The sequence below is a fragment of the Manacus candei genome, unplaced genomic scaffold (assembly GCF_025592945.1).
Source record: "Manacus candei isolate 608988 ecotype Guabito, Panama unplaced genomic scaffold, ASM2559294v1 h1tg000014l, whole genome shotgun sequence".
Lineage (NCBI taxonomy): Eukaryota > Metazoa > Chordata > Aves > Passeriformes > Pipridae > Manacus > Manacus candei.
Window position 1 is genome coordinate 78,323,631 of NW_026138062.1, and position 20,446 is coordinate 78,344,076.

Sequence of the window (20,446 nt, forward strand, 5' to 3'; positions counted from 1 at the left end):
ATCCAGCTGTTGATGAGCCAGAGGGAGTGGTTCCTCCCCATCAGAACATTACTGATGGAAAAGTGGTGCTGGTGGTTTCCCAAGCTCGGGGTGGGAAAATGGTGAGCATTTGCTTCACTAACTTTTCTAATTCCCTGCAGTTCAGATAATTTTGTGCCTCCCTCTGGCAGGGAGAGCTTGTAAAGAAAGGCAGGTTAACTGGAAGTGGCGTGGATTGAGTATTACACTGTTTAAAGGGATGGACTTTAATGGACCTGACTGTGCTCCCTGGTGACCTGTGCTGCTGTGTTTTGTGGGTTCCTAAAAGGATTCATGGGCATCTTAAGCTTTGTCCTCTTCCCAAGGAAGCTTTCTCACCTCCCAGTTCTATTTCTCTGGGCAACCTGTGCCGGGGCCTCATCACCCTCACAGGGAAGAATTCCTTCCCAATATCCAACCTAAATCTCCCTTTTTTCAGTTTGAAGCCGTTCCACCTTGTCCCAGTCTCTCATGCTTTTAGAACAACCTTCCCCACAGCACCCGGGGCAATTTCAAGGGAATTTTCGTGTGTTTCCTTTCCAGTAATTCCCCATATGTCGTGCAAGGAGCTCTGCACCTTCCTGTCTGCAGCACAAATCAATTGTATAACTAGGTTTTGCAACCCTTGCAATGGCACAGCATTAAGGGTAAAGATGGGAGGGGAAATCCGCCTCAGCCTTTCATTGCGTTCTCTGAGCCCAATAATCCTTTATCTGAAGATCTTTGCTCAATCCTCAGCTCTCTTCCTTCATCTCCTTAGTTCCCACCCAGCTCTGTCATGGTTTTCCCAGTTGAAAAGAGTTAAAACCTCTTAATTTCGACTGCAGAGAAGTTCAGCGGGTGCATTGCACAGGAAAGCCTAAGATGGCAAACAGAATTCAGCCCTCTGTCCAAGGGACTGGCTGGGGACTTTTGTGTGCTAAAAGCACTTTAGATTCACACTATTTTATAATTTTGTAAAGCAATGGGACGAGGTCAAATACAAACCCACGTGGGGCATGGCAGAGGTGGATGATCAGACCAAACATGGGTTAATCCACCTTTGTGTTGCATTATGGAAGGCTGTGGTGCTGTCACACTGCCTGTGGGATGTGTAGCACATCTCCCTGTCCCTGACTTGTGGACACAGTGGAAATGCAGCTCCTCAAGCTGCAGAACTGTTTGCTGTGAAATATTCGTCAGGTTGGACCCAGCGGGAGGATCCAAGGAATTTCTGCCAGAGGAGTTCTTGCAAAAAATATCTGTGCCAATGTTTTTATTATTATGCATTTTATGTAGCATTTATGCATTTTTATATGTATTTATGCTTTGTATAGTATTTATGCATTTTATTAGTATTATGATTTTTTTATTATTTCATTTGTATTTATCCCCATGACCTGAGCTAAATTGAAATAAAGCATTTTTAATTCTTCTCCTATTTGTGTCTTCAGACACTTGACCTGAGGTGCTGAAAAACATCCCCCCACCAAGAATCTCACTGGAGCCAAGGCTCACAAGGCCACTAGTCAAGGGTTGTCCAGCCCTGGCACAGCTGCCCAGGGCAGTGCAATTTCCATCCCTGGAGAGATTTAAAAGCCATGTGGAAGTGGCACTTGGGGACAGGGGTCAGTGGTGGCCTTGGCAGTGCTGGAGGAACAATTGGACTCGATGATCTTGGAGGATGATCTTTTTTCCATCTTAAAAGATTTGATGATTCCTTGTGCCCTTTCCATGGGGAGGGGCAGGGACAGACAGCTCCTGGTTTCCCTGTCTCCAGCTGGATATTTGAATGAGTCCATTGCACTCCCAGGAACTGCACTAAAAAAAACTTCACACTTATAGAGGAGAAGAATTCACAATGCTGAATTAAATCTGCATTTTCTTCCACTTTTCCTAACACGAAGATTTCCTCCCGAGGGCTTTTACCCGTGGGGCCCTAATGCAGGAACCTACTTAATGCAGTGTCCGTATTTCTGTGCAGTTGCATGTGTTGTCTTGCAAATGGAGGCAGATCCACGATGCTCTTTGGCCCAGCAAACTCCCAGAGGAGCACTTTGGCTCTCCTGCCTCTGTTCAGGTCCCTGCAGCCCGTCCTGCTCTGCCTGGGGCAGTGCTGTTCCCAATCCTGATGCTGCTGTGTCACAGCATCCCTGCTCTGCAGCTGCTTTGGTTGTTGAACCTCGTGGCAAATTTCACACTCCTCTGCCCTTCTGGAGCACTGAGGGCTTGGGATGTTGACCGCTGGAGAACAGGCACACAGGCTGTTAAATGGGCTGTTGGCAGAGCTCTGCCCCGATCCTGACCCGTTTTCCAGGGGTGAACATGACATTTACAGCTGGTTATTTCTGCAGGCGAGCACAGAAATGTCAGGCTGTGTCACCCTGGAGCTTGGCGTGGGCTGGCCACTCAGGCTGAGTGTGAGGATTTCTCTCACCCTTTCTATCATCCAAGGGCCTCTCCATGCTGTTATTCCTCGTGGATGCTCCTGAACTCTCCTGTTTCCCCACACTGAGACATGAGCAGTGGCAGGGCTGTTACTCTTGGGGTTACTCACCCACAACTCCTTTTCTCCCTCACTCCTTGGCCCTCTCAGTGTTCACTCCCGTGTCTGTGACGTTTCAAACACGACAGCCTGGGCTGAAGAATTATCAATTCTTCCTTCCTGGAAGTCCATGCTCCATGGCCCTCAGGCAAGGCAATATCCATGATTTGTGCGCTGCTGACTGAAGCTGTTTTTATAAATGGATCACAGCATGGTTCTGCTCTGCCAAATGACTTGACTTCATCCTTTCCAGGACATTAATCTTGGTATCTTGCTCATAACCTCCTTCAGCCAGTGCCAAAGTCACCTTCTTGAAGGCTCAGCACTTTGCTCCTCTTCTGTGCCAGTTCTGTGCTTGGGGATGTTCCCACATGCTGATCCCTCCCCATCCTGCTCACACTCACTCCATTGTCCACTGTCCAAGTTTCCAATTCCTGCATTAATATATATCACTTTGTTTTAGTACACAATTAGATATGGGCCCATCCAAACTGACTTGCTCTGTGTACATGTGTGTAAATATATATATATGTTTATTTGTGTGGGTGGGTGTGTCTTAGAGGTTGATTGTTAATGTTTGGGAAAAAAATTATCTTGGGCACCAGGAGCTTCTTTATACCATTGACAGTGCCAGTTTACAGTAAATTATTGTGCACAAGAGAATAGCCCAGGCAGCAGAGGATAAAGCTGCCATTAAACATCCATGTAGGAGCTGGGGACAGGGCACTGGGTGCACAGGCAGGGACAGGGCAGTGCTGACACTGGCAGGGGCAGATCTGGTGTGTTGGCCAGGCCAGTGACAGCAGGAGAGGGTTGGAATTGGATTTTCTAACTAAAGGAGGCTGGGATGGGAATTGGGATGAGGGGCCTCAGTTCCTTTCCTGCTGAAAGTGGGTTGGGAGTCAGAGTTTGGCTCTTGCTGAGCGGTGGCCACTGCTCAGGCCGGTCCTTAAAATCACCGGTGTTTGCAGGAGGATGCACAGCCTGTTTATATGGAGTCCCAATGGGATGTTTTCTGTTCACACTAGAAAGAGAACAGTTTAGGGTCAAAACACGGGCAGTCCTTTCAGAGCAGGATTTGCTGGCAGTCCAGTGTCTTTGGCTGATCACAACCAGAGGGAGGTTGGAGGAGATTCCTTCACCATGGAATAACTGCTGCTTTGGCCCATGGTTTTTAGAGAACAGTTAAATGCTGAAGATAACTCTGAATGCTCTCAATATCCAGCTAAACAGCCATGACTTAATTAAACTTCATTATTTACTGGAGGTCGGTGTCCTCCTTTGGCACTGAGTTCCAGAGTTCAACCAACCATTATCATTGATTTTAGGTTTCCCACTATTTCATGTCACTGAACATCTCTTTTCCTGCATTAAGAGGTATAAGGGACCTGGAGGATGTTTAGGAGCAAATGATACTGTATTCCAGAAAGGCAAAATAATTTGAAAATCCCAGAAAAACTTTTTACTTAGTTTTTTCATTGCTGTTTTGGTAGAGGAACATTAAAGAGAACTGTGATGTTCTAAAATACAATCTGTGAAGCATTTTGGTGTTTTGCTTCAAAAGAAGGTTCATAGTCCCTTTGAGTTGTCCTGAGTAGAATAAGGGGGAAAAAATGGGATGGCAAAGAACTAAAGAAACCGAAAAAACCCCCAACTTTTCCCTTTAGAATTAATTAAACATTTCAGGCCTAACACTTTGTAAAGCATATTTTTTTTTTCCTGGTGAAAAACCTGAATGTTTTTCTTTTTTTCTCTGAGCTGTGATTTTCCAGGTTAAGCTGGAAATGCCCCTCTGTGCAGGGACTCCAGCATGAAGTTCTGCACCATTCATTATTTTGATCACTGGGACAAGGGAACTGGGCTGGCCCAGTGCCGGTGGAGCTGCTGTCAGCAGAACCCCTGAACACCCCGTGCTGATGCTGAACAAACACAGCCTCTCTTCAAAGCCCTTCAAAGGAGGTGGAAGCCTTGGAGTGGTTAAGCCTGGCCCTGTCCTCTCCTTCCTTCCCCCCGTTGGCTGTGCTCTGGCTCAGCAGATGAAGGCAATCCGTGCCCACACGGGTCTGGATGAGCATCTCCAGAGGCAGCCTGGAGCTCAGCTCAGCCCCAGTGTCCCGTGGAGGGCATTCAGGTCACCTTCCCCTGCCTGCAGCCATGCCCAACCAGGGGAAATGCAGTTCAAATGAACTGAGGGGTGGGTGGAGCAGTGTGCTGTCCACTGGTGGATGTGGACATCAGTCCTGGCTTTCATGGACGTGGATCAGGCCCCACCTCCCCAGGCTGCTGTGGTCCTGGAGGATCTGCAAGGCACCTGCCCCATCCTGCACAGCCCAAAGTTCTCCAGGATATACTCTCTTTAGCTGCCCTGGGGATTTTTCCCATCGAACTTGGTCATCTGGTGCCTCATATTCTCCTTTTTGCTGAGTTTCATTTCCAGTTCCATTTCAGGTCGGTGCTGGGTTCCCCACTAATTCTAATTATTCTTTGTAAGGCTGGGGCCAGAGCCAGGCACAGAATTAGGAGAGCTGTAATTTGCTGCTATTTCAGTCCAAGCCCTTTGTTTCCTGCCAAGACCAGCAGCAGCTCTTCAAATCTTCCTCAGCAAAACGAAGAGCGGTGACAATCCCGGAGATAAAGAATTCCAGAGCTGGGCTGAGCTGTGCCTGTTGGACACATCCAGCCTGGAGCTGGTCCATGGCTCATCCCTGCTGCCTCACAGAGGCTTTTGCTCAGGATTAGGTGAGCTGGGAGCTGAGCTCTGTTAGGATGGGGTCTGGCACACTCTGAGAGCTGATTTGGTGTGCAGGATTCTCCAGTGGTCCGGACACCACCATGACCTGTTGTTCTGAAAACAGGGGGGAAAATAATGTTTTCAGGGCTTGTTTCAGGTTGAAAAAGGAATTTGTAACTTCTGGGCACCTTCCCCACCAGTTGGCCTCAGGATGTTAAGCAGTGATGAGGGAATTCTCTCAACTGCAGGATCTCTCTCCAAACCAGAGTTAGTTTTAGTGTTACAGGAGCAACTGTACCTTAGAGAACAGATATTTTTACTATTTTACTATTTTACTATTCTCAGAATACAGAAAAAAAATAAAATAATTAACTTTTTAAGCTGCTGATTTTCCCCTCACTTCTTTGCTGCATATAAGGAGTATTTAAATTTATGATACAACATCTCTGAGTGACATCAATATCCTGGAGCATCAGATGTAGCTGTAGTAAATGGTTTGAGATTGTGTCCTCCTTCTGCTCCTCTGCAAGCCCTGGAGAGCAGTTTGTCAGTCATATATTCATGTCTTTAATCCAGTTCTTCAAACGTGTTTCTTCCTCCTTTCTCTCAAAACCTGTCATGCAGGAGGGATATTTTAACAATGGGCTGCAGAGAAATACCTGTGGACAAATGGATGATATTCACTGGATGGGAAAGTCTTCAATTGGGAATGTCTTCAAATGGGAACGGAATGTTTTTTTCAAGTGGAAAAACCTTCAATTCACGTGTTGCTCATTCAGTGCAGTGGTTTCCTGAGGAACAGCATCCCTCAAAGAGGGAGTATCCCTGCCTTTGGCAGCATTGTCCAAGCCCAGGAAGGGCTGAAGAGGAAAGAGGCAGGGAAATTAGGAAATACAGGTAAAATAAAAAGTCGATGTAGGTAGAAGCAACACTAAGGATGGAGAGTAGGAGCTGGGATGTGGCTCAGAGACAACAATACCTACTTTGAGGGGTGTATTTGTGAGTATCTCACACATGCTCCATGTTTGCATTCCCATCCATGAACAGAGCCCAGAGAGGCACTGAGCTCATCCTGCAGGCAGCAGTTCCCTTGGAAGAGAAATGGGGTTTCCCATTTTCCAGAGAGATTGTGAGAATGAGAAGTGTAGCAGTGAGCAGGCAGGGAGCTGCCCTGATCCTGCACATGGAAAGGATCCTGGATTCCCAGTCCCTGAGGGCACTAGATGACCTTCTGCAGCCCTGTCTGAGCATCCTCTGGTGATGTGTGCATGTCCAAACTGAAGCTTTCCTGAGCCCCTGGACTCGCTCCAACTGCTTATCCTCGTAAAAGGGAAAGCTGAATAACCCCATGCCCATTTGTCAAATTTGGTTGAAGCTGATTAAGATGTTCAGAGCTATTATGGGAAGGGATTGACTGGCAGTACCCTCACACAGAGTTCATTTCCCTCATAATCCGGGCTGAAAATGAGTAACACAGCCCAAAAACGTGGAACGGGGCAGGAGGGGCAGGGTCTGCAGCTCAGAGATCCCATTGCCTCAGAAGCCCTGAAATTAAGGCAAGAAAATGAAAAGGGGTTGGAATGAAATGAGCTTTAAGGTCCTTCTCAACCCAAACCAAACTCTGGGATTTCCAAGGAAAACTCACCCCTCTGCAGAGGGCTCGTGTCACCACTGTTGGGATAACTCCTGGCTTGCACTGGAGTTTTAAGGACCTAAACACTGCCTTGGGCTGTGTCTGAGCACAACCCCTGTAGGGTACCAACACATTTGGGTCTCATTCTCAGACGAATATCGATTTTTAGAGAGAAAAATGAAAGAGTTTACTTCAAAACTGAACAGATGTTGGTGCTGTGCTGGGAAGAACAGGAAAAAAACAAGAGAATGAGGTTGTGGAACGTGTCCAGCAGATGTTAAAAGTCTTTCAAGCGTGTTTGGGTTTTCTTCCTCTAAAAGGTTGCAACTCTGTCCAAAAGAAATGAAAGATGGGGTTATTTTTTTCCTGTAACTCAGGAATTCACTGTGAGCTAATAAAGAGAAGCCACAGCTCCACCTGACAGACTGTGCATCTAAGACAGCTTTCTCTTGATTATTTACCTGTTTATCCCAATTATTTATCTGTTAGTGTGGGATTAACTGAACTGCTGAGTACAGTTTGGTGCAGTACAGGTGGAATCACACAATTCTGTCCTCACAGGCATGGCCGAGGGTGCCCAGGGCTGGCTGATGTTAATAGACTATGTTTCTTTTCAATTCCTCGTAATTTGTTGGTGGGTTTTGGGTGAGGTAAAACACGAGCCTGTTTCTATGTCGTTGAGCAACGCGGGATTCCATCCATTGCTGGGTCCCTGAACCTGTTTCCCTTTGACCCCTCAGGAACGAGTTCCGGCCCTGGATCGACGTCAAGCCGGTGAAAGCGATCCGGGCCAAGCCCCAGTACAAACCCCCGGAGGAGAAGATGATCCACGAGACCAGTTACAGCGCCCAGTTCAAGGGGGAAACCAGTAAGCCTTCTCCAGCTGACAACAAATACCTGGAGCGCAGGAGGATACGCACCCTCTACAGCGAGCCCTACAAAGAACCTCCCAAGGTGAGGGACCCGGGGGGACACGTCCAACCCACAGGGCAGGGCTGGACACGCTGCCTTCAGTCCCCTCCTGGGGCATCTTCCTTCTGGCCAGCTGGGGATCCACCTTGCACGTGGTGGTGGAGGGAGAACTAAAACATGCCCTGGCCACGTGCTCTGGCAGCCCAGAAACCTCCCGTGCCCTGGGCTGGTCCCACAGGGAGCGTGGGCAGCAGGGGAGGGGGGGATTCTGCCCCTCTGCCCCCTCGGGTGGGGGCAGAGCTGCCTCCAGCCCTGGGGAACAACAGCACAGGGACGTGGAGCTGCTGGAGAGAGTCCAGAGGAGGCCCCGGAGCTGCTGCCAGGGCTGGAGCCCCTCTGCTCTGGAGCCAGGCTGGGGGAGCTGGGGGGGTTCCCCTGGAGAAGGGAAGGATCCAGGGAGAGCTGAGAGCCCCTTGCAGGGCCTAAAGGGGCTCCAGGAGAGCTGGAGAGGGACTGGGGACAACACAGGGAATGGCTTCTCACTGCCAGAGGGCAGGGTTAGGTGGGATATTGGGAAGGAATTGTTGGCTGTGAGGGTGGGAGGCCCTGGCACAGGTTGCCCAGAGAAGCTGTGGCTGCCCCTGGATCCCTGGAAGTGTCCAAGGCCAGGTTGGACAGGGCTTGGAGCAGCCTGGGCTAGTGGAAGGTGTCCCTGCCTGTGGTAGGGGGTTGCAAATAGATGGTTTTTAAGGACTCTTCCAACCCAAACCATCCTATAATCCTACGGGCTCTAGAACAGCTCGGTGCACTTTGGAGAGAATAGTGCCCTGTGTCAAACTGAGGAGTGAGGGCAGGGCCCAGATGAAGAGGGTTTTGTGTTGTCATTTCCCACATGATTATCTAGGCAGCTTTCTGTTTCTCCCTCTAAAACTATAGGAACTCCACATTGCTCTTTTTCCCAGGAACAACATGGTGAGAGCCAAATCCTCATCTGCAGTTAATTCAGAGCACAGAGAGTGACAGTACCCACTCCTGGCTTTGATCAGATCCAGGACATGTGTGGAGAAGGACCTGAGCTGAAATGTCTTCCAGCCTTGTTTTCCAGGAGCAGTGGTGGATCTGCATTTGAAAGGAGTTTGTGCAGTTTTAAACCCAGGACTATTAGTCCTTCCCAGAGTTCAGGAGTGTTGGATCTGTGAGGGGTGGCAAGGCAGGCACGGAGGAGCTAAAGGCTTCTGTTCCTCCTTAATTTTGTAGCTGCTCTTCCTATTTTGGGGGCTGTAGAAACAAGACGCTGTTGTGCACTTTTCTCCAGGTGCCAGTCATTGTCCTGTGCCCCAGGTATCCCCAAGGAATTTTCCTGTGCTGTGGGAATCTGTTAAGAACAGATAGAGGAGTCCTGTCCTGCAGGAAGGGCGGGGATTTGTAGCAGCCTCTTTGTCCTGAGCATCATTTCTCTGCTTCCAATCCAGAGAGAGACAATTCCCCTGTGGGCTTGCAAAGCCCTTCCTGAAGTCAGAGAGAGATGGGGGAATTGCTAAAATGCCTGATAATATTCCCTCTCCTGTTCATCCTGCTGTGTCCTGATCTGGATGCAACGGGCTCTGCTGGCTCCAGGGGCTCTGTGACTTCAGGGCATCAGCAAAGGAGCTGGCCATTTGCAACCCAGCATGAGCCCAGCTGCTCCCCTCCTTCGTGGCAGGGCAGAGGTGAGCGGACGAGGAACATTTGTGTTGTTTCTGATCTAAATCCTGTTTTCCACCTGTCCTTGTGTCTCTCTGTCTCTGTCTCTGTCTCTCTCTCTCTCTCTCCTTGTCTGTTGTCGTTTTGCCTGTCCTCCATGCAGGTGGAAAAGCCTAGCATAAAGCCTTCCAAACCAAAAAAGACCACAACAAGCCATAAACCCCTGAAAAAGGCCAAAGACAAGCAGATTGCATCTGGCCGGGCTGCCAAGAAAAAGAGCGCCGAGACCTCCAACACAGCAAAGCCAGAGGACAAGGAGAAAAGTAAAGAGATGAACAATAAACTGGCTGAGGCAAAAGAGTAAATGTCACTGCACTTTCCTTTCTTACTCGTTTTTTTTTCCCCTTTTATTTCTTTTTTCCTTCTTTTTTTCCCCCCTCCCACCCATTTGATTAAATAAAGGCCACAAAATTAATTAGAGGCTTCTAATCTGCTTTTTGTTCTGATTGTATTAGAAGCTTTTCTGTTTTATTTCCAAGGAGGATTAGGGAATCCTTGTTTCTGAGGTCAGGTTGTTCTGCTTTGCCTGCACAACACGGCTCTGCACAGAGTGAGGGACGTGGGAATGCATGAGCAGGGCGTAGGAGATGGAGGTGATGGATCATGGTTGCATCCAACAGCCTGGCCCTTTCCTTGGGCTGGTCCTTTAGGGCTTTGCCAGCGTGGAAGTGCCCGTGGAGCCACGGAAGGGCTCTGCTCTCATCCCAGGAGGCCCTTTTGGGTTGGCCCTTGTTGGGTCGTCTCCCACTGGTGCTGGTGGGTGAAGGGTTTTGGAGGCAGAGAGGATCAGGTTCATTCATGGTGCTGTGGATCTGCTGGGAATCCACCAGAACCAGTGGTGTGGATCTGCTGGGAATCCACCAGAACCAGTGGTGTGGCCAAGAGTGATTCCCCCTGGTTGCACTGGTGGGATTTCTGCTCCAAGAAGCAATGGGAAAGGAGATCCCGTGGAAATTAAGGGCCAAATCCTCCCCCAGGGTAGCTGGGGGCAGGTCCAGCTGCATCAAGGCACCTTCACCCTCAAAACCACTTGAAGTCCTTGATTTTAAATAAAAAACTGAGTGAGGGAAGGCATAGAGAGCAGTGAAGACTTTCCAAGCCTGTGGCAGGTTAGACGGGGTTATCAGCAGGTTGTTCTTCCCTATTGTTTCCCCCAGGTTATGGGCCTTTTTAATTATTCCCAGTTTGGTTGGAATCTTGGTCTGCTTTTTTCACTCCTGGGGTGCCAGCAGGCAGAGTTAGGTTTCAGAAGGAGGTTTGGTTTGCAGGGGTGCCCTTCCAAGAGGTAGAAAGAACCGTGTCACCGAGGTCGGCTGGAGCTGTCGGCCTCTGCTGTGCTGATCCTTCCGGCTGCTGGGGTTCATGTGGGCTCATAAGCATCCCAAGAGGGCCCCAAAAAAAGATGTTGGGATCCCTAGAGTCCCTCCAGACAAGATCTCAGGGTTCCAATCCTATTTACTGTGCCCTTACTGCAGGAAATCCCCACAGCCCAGTTTGGAAGCTCTGAACACGGCAGGACCATTTGTCAGCAGTGTGACCTGGCCCAACGGGCTGGCCCTGCATCCCCCAGAACCTGGGTCACTGCAGCAGTGGGAGCTGGGAGAGCTGTGGTCCCAATCCGAATTTATTGTGCCTAACTCCTGGATTGGGTCCTAAATACATGAGGACTTACCTTGATCCCACCAAACTGAGCTGTTAAACTCTCCCATAGCAGAGAGGCCTCAAGTCAAGGTGCAGGGTTCTCATTTTTTATTTTGGCAGCCCCAAAATTTCTCTCCTAACGTGAAGTCCAGTGTGAAACTCCTGGAGGACAATTGGGAAGGAGGGAGAGAGAGGTGGGAGGTAGGGTAGGGAGGCACTGGGATGAGGAAAGTCTCACTGCCCAGGGTGTTTTAGGGATGTGAAACATAACAGAGAAAGGGACGTGTTGGGAGGATGAGGAGTCCCACTTTTGGGGTCTCACCCCGTTAGGATTGGGGTTTTTTTTGGAAACATAAATGAGTGGTGGGCTGCAAGGCTGAGAGGGAGTTTCCCAAGGGGAGGGAAGCTCTGTGCTGTACAGGTAGTGAGGTTTGCTGGCCTTAGTGCTGAGTAAGTGCCACGTTCAGTGTGTCGTGTGACGTGTCCTGTTTACCTTGCTGACAGCCTAACCCTTCGAGTAGCAGTGAGTGTAGTGTTCTGAACCCAGTGGTGTGTTTCCAAAGCTTAGCTGTGTTAGAACTGTGTGCTATGAGCTAGTCAGGTTGTGTCTGTGGAAAATATATATTCATATATAGAAATATATATATATATTTAAACCTCCGCTGTTTGGGAGGAAACCAGGGAAAATCCTCCAGGAAGTAAAACTGTGGAAATCTTTGTGAATGTAGTGCTTTTTTTTTTTTTTTTTTTAATTTTGATGTGCATGCCCTCATGGAGATGCTGACCTGTGCATACTGACCATTGCTTTCCTGAGTGCTCAGAAGCCCCTGCAGCAGCTCAGCTCTGTCTCCAGCACTGAGCTGGGGGAGACGGGTGTGCTCACAGCTCTTCCCACCCACAAGGGACAACTGGCCAGAGAAGATGAGCTCCCAAGGCTTGGTGTGATTCCTTGGCTTTTGAGGTGCTTCATGCATCTTCCCACTCCTCAGTAGCGTCCTCTGCTGTCGCAGGATGTGGCACCAGCCCTGAAGATGATGTGTCACAGCAGGCAGGACACGTCAGGAAGGCACTAGACAGTTCCCAACAGCCCAACACACCAATCTGACAGAAGGACAGACCACACCAAACAATTGTCCCCGTTGTTTTTTGGCCCCGAGTGTCACATTGAAAGGGACACGTTCACGCTTTGCCACCGTCTCGCCTTGAGTTCAGGGGGAATTTAGCCCTTGACTTCAAGGTTAACTAAATTTTGCCCAAGGAACATGATTCAGGTGCTCAGACCACCTAATCAAAGCATCTCCATGACTCTGGATCAACTGCTGAACATCCATGAGCTCCGGGATTGCTCCTTCTCAATGGAGAGCATCCATCCCAGTGTCTGAGTGGAACGTGCACAGTGAGTGGTCACAGCATGGCTTTGTGTTCCTTAGCACATGAAGTTTTTTGGTGGCGGGGGCTTGGATCCTGGTGGTCTTTAAGGCCCTTCCAACCCAAACCATTCCATGAGCTCAGTACAAAACCAGGTGTGAAGTGTTAGCCAGGGGTCCAAATCTCCCCCCTAGGAAGGAACTTCCCAAGGGCCATTGAGCCGCCTATTTTGGCCACCTCTCTGAGGGTGGGATGAATGGTCCTTGGAGGGTTTTTTTTCTGGGAGACTGGTAGGGCCTGGAGACCCCCCTCTCAACAGCAACAGAACTGGGATAGACATCCTTGGGCTGTGCTCCATGTGCAGCAGGTCTCAGCATGCATCCAACCCCCCTCAGCACACAGTTAGCACTGCACTGAACGCCAGGAAATGCAGCAGAGTCGAGCCTCAAGGGGGAAACCCTGCCCACTCTGCCCTCCCCAGGCTCTGTGCCCATCCAACCCACTCAGGTTTATCAGAAAGGAGACCAAATCTCTGCCGTTCCAAGTTCACTTTGGGCTCTGAGCTTGTCGATCCCGCTGGGAAACTGCTCTGCTGTTCTGTGTTTGCAGCTCCCACGATGCTGATCTGTAATTATGTTCTGCTTTCCTTGTAAAAAAGAAAGAAAAAAAAATTGTTTTGCTTTTTACCCTGTGTGAGAGTTCCTGTGCTGTCTGTTGCTTGCTTTTGCATTTTCACTGTATTGTACTGTTACTCCTTTCTGCAAAATGGTGCTAATTTGCTGACTGAGCTCCTGTTTCTCTGACGCTTCGCACACCAATCACCTGCTTCTCCATCTGCTGGGTGTGCAGACCTGGCACCCACGAATTCCACAAACTCTCGCCTCTTGGAGGCAGATAGGAAGTGTCTAATTAATATTTTGTGGCCTGGGTTTGGTTGCATATCACGGATTGTCTCTTGTAAACATGTTGAGCACACCTCCTCGTGGTGCTTTCTCCTTGTTGCTGTTCTGATGAGAGTGACACACACACACACACACACACACACACACAAATTAATGTATAGCCAATTGATTGTGACGTGCTTGTGATCTTTGCTTGCTCAAAGGGTTCTTTTTCCAATGATAAATAAATGCTGAAGACGAATACCACCTCCTGGAGCTTGTTTTCTCGATAAGAAGCACAGTTTAGTGAAAGAAATGCCCTTCCAACTGAAATCAGGCTTGTGTTGTTAGAACTGCCCCTTCCATAGGCAGTTCCCTTCCGTAGGCACAACCTGGCTCCCTTTAGGTGGCTGCTTACCCCAGACTATCCTGGAGCACTCAGAGGGCAGTGAAGCCGTGTGGTTGGAGCAGGTTTGCCTTTATTTTCCGTGTGAAATGTCTGTGAGCAGAGGATCTGTGAAGTGAGAGCCCTGCTGAGCCCCCTCATGCCCACCTTCAGTGGCTCAGGGAGCAAACCCCACAGAGAGCTGGAGGGAGGGGAGGTGATGTGGATGAGATGACTTGATTGCACACCCTTTTCCAATGTTAATGACACCTTTCCAACTGCCTACAGCTTTGCTTTTCTCCCAAAACCAAGCCTGGGCAACCTGGTCTAGTGGGAGGTGTCCCTGCCCGTGGCAGGGGGTTGGAATGAGATGAGGTTTGAGGTCCCTTCCAATCCAAACCATTCTGGGACTCTGTGGAAACCACCTGAAAAGCCCATGAGGGGTCAAGGGGCTGTAAACCCTCACTGAAAGGAGGTGGCAAGTTCTTGGGTTGAGCACTTTGAGAGCCTGTGGAAATGCCGAGTTCTGGTTTTATATTGATGAAAGTGTTGGATATCTGGAGAAAATGGTGGTTGTGAAAAAGCAGGGCTGGGGGCACAATTTTATTTTAAATGGTGACCCTAATCTTTTTTTCTTTTAATTAACCTGCAATTTTGATTTTTAGTCATGTTTTCTCTTTTAATGGACGCTCCAATAAAATCCTCACCGACCTGAAGAAAACTATTGTATTTTTGAGCAATCTGGTCTAGTGGAAGGTGTCCCATGGTAGGGAGTTTGAAACTAGATGGTCTTAAAGGTCTATAACTCTGAAATCTTTCCTCCACCACAGCCCTGTTACCTCCCTGGAGCACCAACCCTTCTCTGCCTTACTGCTGCTGGGGGCTATTGCACATCCCTGCCTGGTTTACAGATCACTGCCTGAATTTATTCCGCCTGTGACCACCTGCTGATACCGGTGCTGCTTTCTGATGTCCTGCTGTACCACCCTGCCTTCCCTGTCCCTTCCCCACCAGCTCCATCCATCCATCAGCCACACACCCCTGGATGACCTTTGCAGTGTTTCAGCTGGGCTGTAGGTCAGGGGATTTACCATTTCACCCTCCACAGCTGGTATTGGAGAAAATGTTCATTTTTAAGGGATCTGTCATTCTTGGGGCTTGTCTGTGACAATTCCATAATGGCCAAAGAAATGTTTCTCCCGTGACACAAAGGTCCAGGGGCTTTTCCATGCTGCAGCATGGATGGGGACCCCACCTGCTCCCACCCTAATGGTCAGTGTTGGGGTCTGGGGGAGGGGACAAGGAGGGGGAGAATAACTGGAATTTAAAGAGTCAAAAGTCTTCTTCTCGAACTCTTGATAAGGGAGCATCTTAGAGGTGTTTTCCAGCCTAAATAATGCTGTGACCTGAGTGTGGCTTTGCAGAGGTGTCACCCTGCCTGCCCTGAGCAGCCCCACGAGGAGTGACCTCCATCCTTCCCATGTTAATGAACTGCTTTTAGATACCCTGTGTGCACACCTGGAATCCTTGTGCATGGGGGGATGGGGAAGTTCCCCCTTGATACTCCCCATCCTTCCATTCCAGCCTGGGCACAGGACTGAGATTTATCAGCACTGACACTTCCAAATCTCTCAGCCTCCTCTGAAAACCTCAGTGATTGTTGTTACATCCCTGGCTGGTGAAAGGATGAGTGCAGATGTTTCATCAGCTGACATGTCAGCCCTTGTACAAATGCAGCCTCTTGTGTGTCATAATATTCTCTGGATTTAGGGTTTATTTAAAGATGTGCCAGTGCAGGAGAGAAAGGGACTTTTTAAGAAGATGCCTCTGTGATAAGTTGTGTCTCCCAACATCCAAGGAATAACTGCCATCCCCAAGAGTGGCATCAGCTACAGAAGAGGAGCCATGCAGGAAGAAGAAATTCTCTAGTATGAGCAGGATGATATGGATGTACTCAGCTCTAAGAACAGTATCTTTTCCACAGCTGGGAAGTACTGTGATGTTCAGACATGGGCTTCAGCTCTGCCTGGTTCCAGCAGTGCCATGGTAAGTTTGATCCCACTGGGGAATTGTCCTTGTACCTGTGAGCTTTCTGGGCTGGGAGCAATCTCCCCAGTGCCACTGGGTCTGCTCCCAAGCTGGGGGGTGTGGGATGGGGGTGACAGAGCTCTGAGCACCTCAGGACTGCTGGTCTGTCAGGAACTCTGAGCTGCTTGTGAACACCTCATTTCTGTTGCAGGGTGCCTTGGGAACAGCTACCTAATCCTGATGGTCCTGTGGAGAAGATATGAGGCAAGGATGAAAGAAAATCCTGCTAATGAATTGAAGGCATCTTTCTGCTTCCTAAAAGGCCAGCCCTCCCTGCAGGCAGTGTGCTCCAGGGAAGCCAAGGACCAGCCACCGGGAAAATGATGGATGAGGAGCAGTGACAGACCTCAGAGACGTGTGAGAGCCCTGAGGAATGATAACTGTGCCTTCAGTGCATTCAGTGGTGTGAGAGATGGAAGGGGGAAGCATTTCTGCCCCCTCCCTATTGTCCCCTGCCCACCCTGCCCCAGCCTGTGGCATGCAGCAGCCCCAAGCCCCTGAGCAAAGCTGGGTCTCCTGTGTCTTCCTGGGGAGACCTGCACGTCCTGCCTGGCTCTGGGAGGGGTCTGGAGAGCTGGCTCCCAGCAGAGGGTGAGGAGCACCAGGCATGACACAGGGTGGAGGGTGGGTCTGTCTTTATCGGTTAAACAGCACCCAGGAGAACTTGGTGGTGCCAGGACCAGGTGGTCAGGATAGGGAAACATGGAGAGTAGCTCCTGGCCTTTGGACTGAGCTGCTCCTTGGGCTGGTTCAGGATTTAGGACCCAGCTGAAGACAAGCTCAGCTGTGGCCACCTTGTTTGGAGCCAAGGGATTTGCCCAGAGAAGCTGTGGCTGCCCCTGGATCCCTGGAAGTGTCCAAGGCCAGGTTGGACAGGGCTTGGAGCAAGCTGGGATAGTGGAAGGTGTCCCTGCTCGTGGCAGGGGCGTTGGATGATCTTCAAATCCTTCCAGACCATTGTGTTGTCCTGTGATTTATCAGCAGGGACACGAGCAAGGCACCTTTGATTTCCTGACGCAGATCATGCTTAGGAGCCACAGGACACTGCATGTCCCTGCCCCCCTTGCCTCTGCTCCCACTCCTCTCCCCCAGTTCCACTGCTGATCACACACCCCTGGCCCTGTTGGATCCTGCCCCTGCAGCCTGCAGTGCCCTCACCCCTGCCAGATCCCATGGTGCTGTTCCTTTTTGCCTTCAAAATCATTTCCCCTCCCTCATCCCTGCCAGCTCTTCTCTGTCTGTCCCACAGCTGCTTCTCCAACCCTTTGCTTTCTCCCCCTGAGCACCTTTCCCCTGCACACCATCCTGAATTCCCAGCTCCAGCAGGAGCCTTGTCCTTCCCGTTCCCCCCAGCGAGTGTCTGGTGTGCTGTCTCTTGGACTGTAAAGCCTTTGTCTCTGCCTGTACCGGGTGATCTCACCCACTGCTTGGAATAAACGATACCTCACCCACCGACTGCCCCTTCTCTCTCTCCTTTCTTGGTGTGGCTTCACTGGATGTGTCTGCAAGTGCATCATGTGTCTGTCCCTGTGGCCAGTGGAGCAGTTGCTCTCACTGCTGCCTCTCTCCCCACAGTCTTTTGGGGTCACTCTGCTCGTGCTTTTGTCCTCTGGTACCTTTGTTTCTCTCTTTTACAGCCCCAGGGACGAGCCCTGCTGGCAGCGTAGGAGCCCGGCACACTCGGAGCTGCAGCACCTCCTGTCCCTTGCCACCCTGGTGCATCTGATAAAGAGGTTGGCCTTCCTCCAGCTCCCTGCAGAGGTGTCCTGTGCTGCCAGGTGGCTCAACAGATGCAGCAGGCGAGGAGAGTGAAGGAGAACTCTTGTAGCCCAGAGCAGAAGCAGCTGATGGTAAAGGAACGTCATTGCTCTGGGACAGAGAACAGTGGGCACAAGTGTGTCAGTGCAAGCCCAAGCAGATGCATCTCCCAGGGCAAGCAGCAGAAGCTGGCTTGGCATGTTCCAGAGATGGATGCCCAAGAGGTTTCTTGTGGCTCAGAAGGTGCCCTGAACATTTGCTTCCTCCATCCCAGGCCAGGACTAGATGTGCCACTGAGGTCCCCAGCTGACCTTGGGGGTCCACTGAAGTCTTCTGGCACCTAGACTTGTGCCAGGAGAGCTCTGTGAGAGCTTCTCTATCTGCTGCTTTGCAGGCAGACCTTGGTTTGAACTCTGAAGGGCCAAGGTCCTTGTTGCTCACCTCACACCTCCGCCAGCTCAGACCTCACAACCAGGTACCTTCTCCTCCTCCAGACCTTGCTGACCCCAAACTGGGGCAGGTTTCCAGATCTCCCCCAAGCTGTGCAGTGACAGCAGCCCCTCAGGTTGCTGGGGTGCAGAGCAAGGCTGGAATGCTGCCTTACACCCTCCCAGCTCCATCTTGCCAAGGGCCAGACCTCGCTGTGCAGCCCCGCGGAGAGCAGCCAGGGCTGGTCCTGCTCTGCATCCTCTGGTGGCCCTGGAGACAAAAATGGAATCACCTCCTCCTCACACTCCTCCCAGTTTGGAATGAGCTTTACTGGGACAGGCAGTCACACAGTTGTCTGTATCCAGTGCAAACAAAGAGGAAACCAGGGGATGGAGATGGGGATGGGGATGGGATGCAGACTCTTTCTTCTCCAGGAGGCTGGGTCTTAGCCTGAAATCCATGGCTGAAGGATGCAGCCAGTCATGGGAAGAGAGCCAGTAGATTAAAATGAAGAACATACACTGCATGCACCAGCTTTCGGCCTCGGCAGAGAGGGACCAGCCCAGTGCTGATGAGAAGTCACTTGGTGACTCTGGCAAGGACTCAGGAAAAATGTTGATGGATGACAGAGAATTTATGTTGCTTCAGAGCTGGTTTTACTTTCAAAGCTCTATTCTGAAATGAAGGGCAGCAGAAAGAGTGGGGTTGGACACCAAGGGAGAGGTGTTGGCTCCCCTGCATCCTGTTGAGCCTGGATCATCACATACACACTGGCACAGGACAGCCTGAGCATTTTCCCCTAATCCTCTGATTTATGGTTCTGGGTTCACCTCAAGCCCATAGGAACTGGAAAGAACTCAGCAGATTTTCTCCCAGCCTCTGCCAACAGCTTCTGGCAGCAAAGGGCTCCTCGTGGCCAGCACACAGGGCAGGGCCAGGGTGAGGATTTGAGGGAGAGCTGTCCTGCCAGGCTCTTCCACATGGTCCTACCAGGCTTCTCCACATGGTCCTGCCAGGCTTCTCCACATGGTGCTGCCCCACGAGCCTCTCCTGCAGGGGTGGTTGGACTCCTGTGTCTGGGCTGGGCTGGTTTCATGGGCCAAGGAGATGGTCACCAGCCCCTGGCCTCCTGGCCATGGTGTCAGCACCTCCTTCCCTCCTCTGAGCTGGAACCATTCCCAAAGACAGCGTCGGGCTGGGGGGTGAATGGGCATCTCCACAGTGCCTTGATGCAACCACCGTGTAAAGCTGCCCATTTGAAAGCCAAGCAGGTTTCTCCTGCCTCTCCATCTGCTTTCTGCCTTCCTGCAGCCTCACAGATCCCTCCCCATCCATCACACCTCTCTCCTCATCGCTGCAGATCCTCCTTCTCTCTCCTAATGAAGATTGATTCCCTTGTTCCCTGCAGCTCTTTCCTTTCCCCATCCCTCCCTCTGCGCTTCTGCAAGACCCAGCCTTTCCTCCAGCACCTCAGGTACAGGGCTGGCTCCAGAGCTGATCCCAGCAGGCATCCAGTGCCTGGATGGATCAACCCTCAGCCCCTGGTGTCTCCTGGGGGCATGGAAGAGGAGAGCTACTCTCACACTGGGGTTAGGATATGTGGGCTGGGCTTGTTTTGAGAGGGCTGGTTGTTTTGAGAGGAGCCAGGTCCTTCCTGAGCAGCACAAGAACTTGGCTCCCCTGGGACAGGGCTTCCAGCACCCACCTCGAGGGGAACAAGCTGCTGCTTTGGGGGCCAGTCACACAGCGAGGTGTCAAACCCATTCCATGCAGGTTATAATCAATTGGCAAGCACATTTTGGGGCTGATGGTGGGTATGGTCCTGCTCACAGCTCAACAAGGAGTCCAGAGCCCCAGCCTTCCCAGTTTTGTGGACATCTATGGGTTTTGGAGCAGCTCCTTGCAGGGCCCAGGACCCAGGACCAGCCTCACCAAACAGCCTGAGGACACACCAAACATGTGCCTGGGGGGCACTGCAGGGCCCCTGGGCACGGGGCAAACCCCAGCCCCGGGGTGACAGCGTGTTGTCGTCACCAGTTGATTGCTCTGACAGCTTTGCAATGATGCTCTTTCTCTGCTTCCAGGACCCCTGAGAAAAACCCTGGTGCTACAGAGCAAGAGCCAAGTACCTTGGTGCAGGACCAACCCTTGTGAGGTCGGGAACTCCTCCGAGCAGCCGCTGGAGCACACGGATAGTCTGCATGGAATGTGTATGGCCTGGCGGCCTCCAATACAGCCGACAAGCAGAGCTCAGTGACACCTTCTCCTGTCTCTCAAGCACATGGAGTTGTCACCAGGAGCTGTGTGATGAAGTTTAGCATGTCTGTGCCTTGAT

At 50.8% G+C, this 20,446-nt stretch overlaps 1 protein-coding gene across 1 annotated transcript in view; it reads left to right on the forward strand.

Moving 5' to 3' along the window:
- MAP6 (microtubule associated protein 6) overlaps positions 1-20,446 on the forward strand; it is a 32,322-nt gene extending 11,876 nt beyond the window's left edge. Inside the window, exons 2-4 of the mRNA XM_051779430.1 lie at positions 7,647-7,860; positions 9,665-9,861; positions 20,196-20,446. Coding sequence (XP_051635390.1) covers positions 7,647-7,860; positions 9,665-9,861; positions 20,196-20,265 — 481 coding nt within the window. The 3' untranslated portion in view covers positions 20,266-20,446. The remainder of the gene's footprint in view (positions 1-7,646; positions 7,861-9,664; positions 9,862-20,195) is intronic.